At 42.5% G+C, this 3,080-nt stretch overlaps 1 protein-coding gene across 1 annotated transcript; it reads right to left on the bottom strand.

Annotated features, from left to right (window-relative positions):
- Positions 1–225: 225 nt before the first annotated feature.
- Positions 226–2,750, bottom strand: LOC307034231 (tripartite motif-containing protein 16-like). The gene has a single exon (XM_079672991.1). It carries the CDS (start codon positions 2,628–2,630, stop codon positions 1,122–1,124), a length of 1,509 nt encoding a protein of 502 aa, XP_079529117.1. The 5' UTR covers positions 2,631–2,750; the 3' UTR covers positions 226–1,121.
- Positions 2,751–3,080: the final 330 nt, after the last annotated feature.

The following is a 3,080-nucleotide window of genomic DNA, read 5'->3' as shown; positions in this document are numbered from 1 at the left end:
CATTAAAAAAACAAATCAACAATTAATTAATTAATGTTAAAAATAGTTAACAATTAAAAAATAGTATATCAAATATAAACTATATAAACAATTCTGGAAAATTAAAAATGTCAAAAATGTTGCAGTAGCAGAAATATAGGCTTATAATATACTGTTTATACATCTGATATAATTTACAGATATGCAGAAGAATTGCAAATTGCAATCAGGAAGGAGAAACTGAACTTTGTTAAATGTTTTTATTTCTTATCGCTGGTTTAATGATTTCATCAACACAATCACTTTATTACAGCAGAATCTCCGCTATGTGAAAGAACATAATGAATCATTCATTATTGATTAATATGATCATGATATTTACAGATCAATGATATCTCATCTCAAGATGTCTTTACAAATGCACACAAACAGAGCAAAGTGTCCAGGAAGTAGTTCTGCTAGTTCTTCTCTTAAGACCCATGCAGTGGAAGAGGGTCAGCAACATAGAAATACATGAAAACCCATTTTTAACAATAAACATCATCATGAGCAGTGATATCTAAACACACTAAAGAAACTCTAACATTTACCAACTTAAGACAATATGTCAAAGTACAGCTGAGCCCATAATGTTTGATTCATATCTGAAGAAATGCCACAACAATGAGCTGTCAGCGGCAAACATTGAGATAATAGAGTTCAAGGGTTAAAGAGGCCTTGTTGTGCTTTTTGGTGTTTCTCTTTCCTCCAGTTTGTTAAATAGGTTTGTGTGCATGTCAATGGTCTGCAGGGAGTTTCTCTAAATTTGCAGTACTATTGGCTAGCGCTCCAACACATTGTACGTGATAGGCTAAGGGGCGGGACATTTCTAAGCGGTTGACCAATCACAACAGAGCCGGCCAGCTAACCAATCAGAGCAGACTGGGCTCTGGTTTCAGACAGAGGGTGAAAAGAGGTGCTGCAGCACAGGCACTATGAGAACAATAAAGAGCTTTTTGAACATTAAAACATGGAGACATGTCCCAGGAGAGACACTACATACAAATATGAACCTGAAAATGAAAATGAACATTAACAACATATGGCCCCTAAATGATTATTTGAGTTTGCAGAACTCAGCAGTGTCTCCAATATAACTGTAATTACCACATAGCTCCACCATAGAGCGGCTGAGTGAATGTGGTCCGGACTCTGTAGAGGAGAGTCATGGTTTCAGTGATGCTGTAGAAGGACAGAAGGCCTGCGCTGTGATCCAGGTACACTCCTACTTTGTTGGACTGAGGAAGTGCGACGGGAGTTTTGATGTTGTTGTACACAAAGGTATAACCGTCATTTAAACAATATAACCCCCATGAACTATCATTGAATCCAAACAAACATTCCTCCCAACCCCATGCTCTGCTGGTGGTCTTGTATGTAACTCCTACACAAAGTCCCCTCCCACCCCACTCGGCTTCCCAGTAACAACGGCCAGTCACACTCTCTGTACTCAGGATCTGTGTATAAAAAGTGAATGTGTCTGTGTATTCCAGATCTACAGTTTGTATTGTGTTTCGATCAAATTTGATTTCATCGGAATATGTTAGGAATTCAGCTCTGGTCTTTGGCTCTGCTGGTGGCAGTGAAACTTCCACTTCACTCACCATCAGTGAGGTGTCTGTCAACGTCTTCCTCAGGACGTCCTGTTGTCTATCTCTGATTGCTGACACAGCCGCTGTCACGTCCTCAAAGTAGCGCAGAGGATGGACCTTGATGCTGGAGGCGTGTGTAGGTTCACTGAGAGGTAGCAGAGAGGGGTAGTTGAGCAGAAACTGGTTGTTATCCTCTGTGTGAGAGAGCTCCTTCAGCTCAGCGTCTCTCCTCTTCAGCTCCCTGATCTCCTGCTCCAGCTTCTCCTGGAGCTCTCTGACTCGACTCACTTCTCTCTTCTGCTGGGATCTGAGCTGCTGCTTCAGCTCAGTGAACATCTTCTTACTCTCATCCACTGCTTTATCAGCAGAGCCATTGATGGCCTTTGCTTCCTGCCGAAGCAGCTTCACCTCCTTCTCTCTGTCCTGGATTCCCTGCTGGATGTTTAGTCGACTCCCCTTCATCTCTCTCTGCCTCTCAGTCCTCTCTGCTGCAGCCGACACCGTGTCGTGACCTTTATGTTCACCCTGAGTGCAGAGATAACAGATACTCTGCTGATCAGTGCGGCAGAACATCTTCATCACCTCGAGGTGACGAGAGCAGATGTTCTCCTGGAGCTTCTTGGAGGGCTCCACCAGCTTGTGTTTCTTAAAGGCAGGAGATTCATAATGAGGCTGGAGGTGTTTCTCACAGTAAGAGGCCACACACTGCAGACAGGACTTCAACGCCTTCAGTTTTCTCCCAGTGCAGAAATTACATCCCACATCTTCAGCTCCAGCATAGCAGTGATCAGCAGAACCAGTCTCCTTCAGCTCCTCCACTAAGTCTGCTAGCATAGTTTTTTTCACCAGGACAGGCCTCGGTGCAAAGGTCTGTCTACACACAGGGCAGCTGTAGATTAGATTCTCATCCCAGTGGCGTTGAATACAGTTCATGCAGTAGTTGTGTCCACAGGGAATAGTCACCGGTTCCTTGAGTAGATCCAGACAGATCGAACAGCTGATTATTTCTTGTTGCGCCATTTCCTCTCTTAGTGTGTTAGTGAATGTCAACTACTTTTTCTCTCTCTGAACAGAGAGTCTTTAAGCTCCGAAGGACAACAAATCCCTGCTACGTCTGCTCTTGTTCACTTCCTGCAGTGAATGAGTCAGCTGAGAGTCACATGATGTCAGAGGCTGGATGTGTTGACTTCCCTTTTACAACATGCAAATTCGACATTCAGCTGACAGTCTTTTAGTGTTTTTATGTTTCCAAACTTAGTTTTCTCTAAGTTTGAACCTGCTCCTTGTCTCAAAACAATTCAGTTTCATTTGTAAAACACATCCAGAGGTTTTATCCATGTCTGCTTATTGCTCTGAATCTTCTTCAATGTGTGTTCAATGTTGTTTTATAATTAAAATCAGCTGACTTGCAACAGGAAGTTATTAAACTAAACTGTTGTTCTTGGGGGAAATCTGATGACTGACATCAGG

The sequence above is a fragment of the Notothenia rossii genome (assembly GCF_949606895.1).
Source record: "Notothenia rossii genome assembly, chromosome: 3".
Lineage (NCBI taxonomy): Eukaryota > Metazoa > Chordata > Actinopteri > Perciformes > Nototheniidae > Notothenia > Notothenia rossii.
Note: the sequence above shows the minus strand (reverse complement) of the source record. Positions and strands in the feature narration are given on the sequence as shown.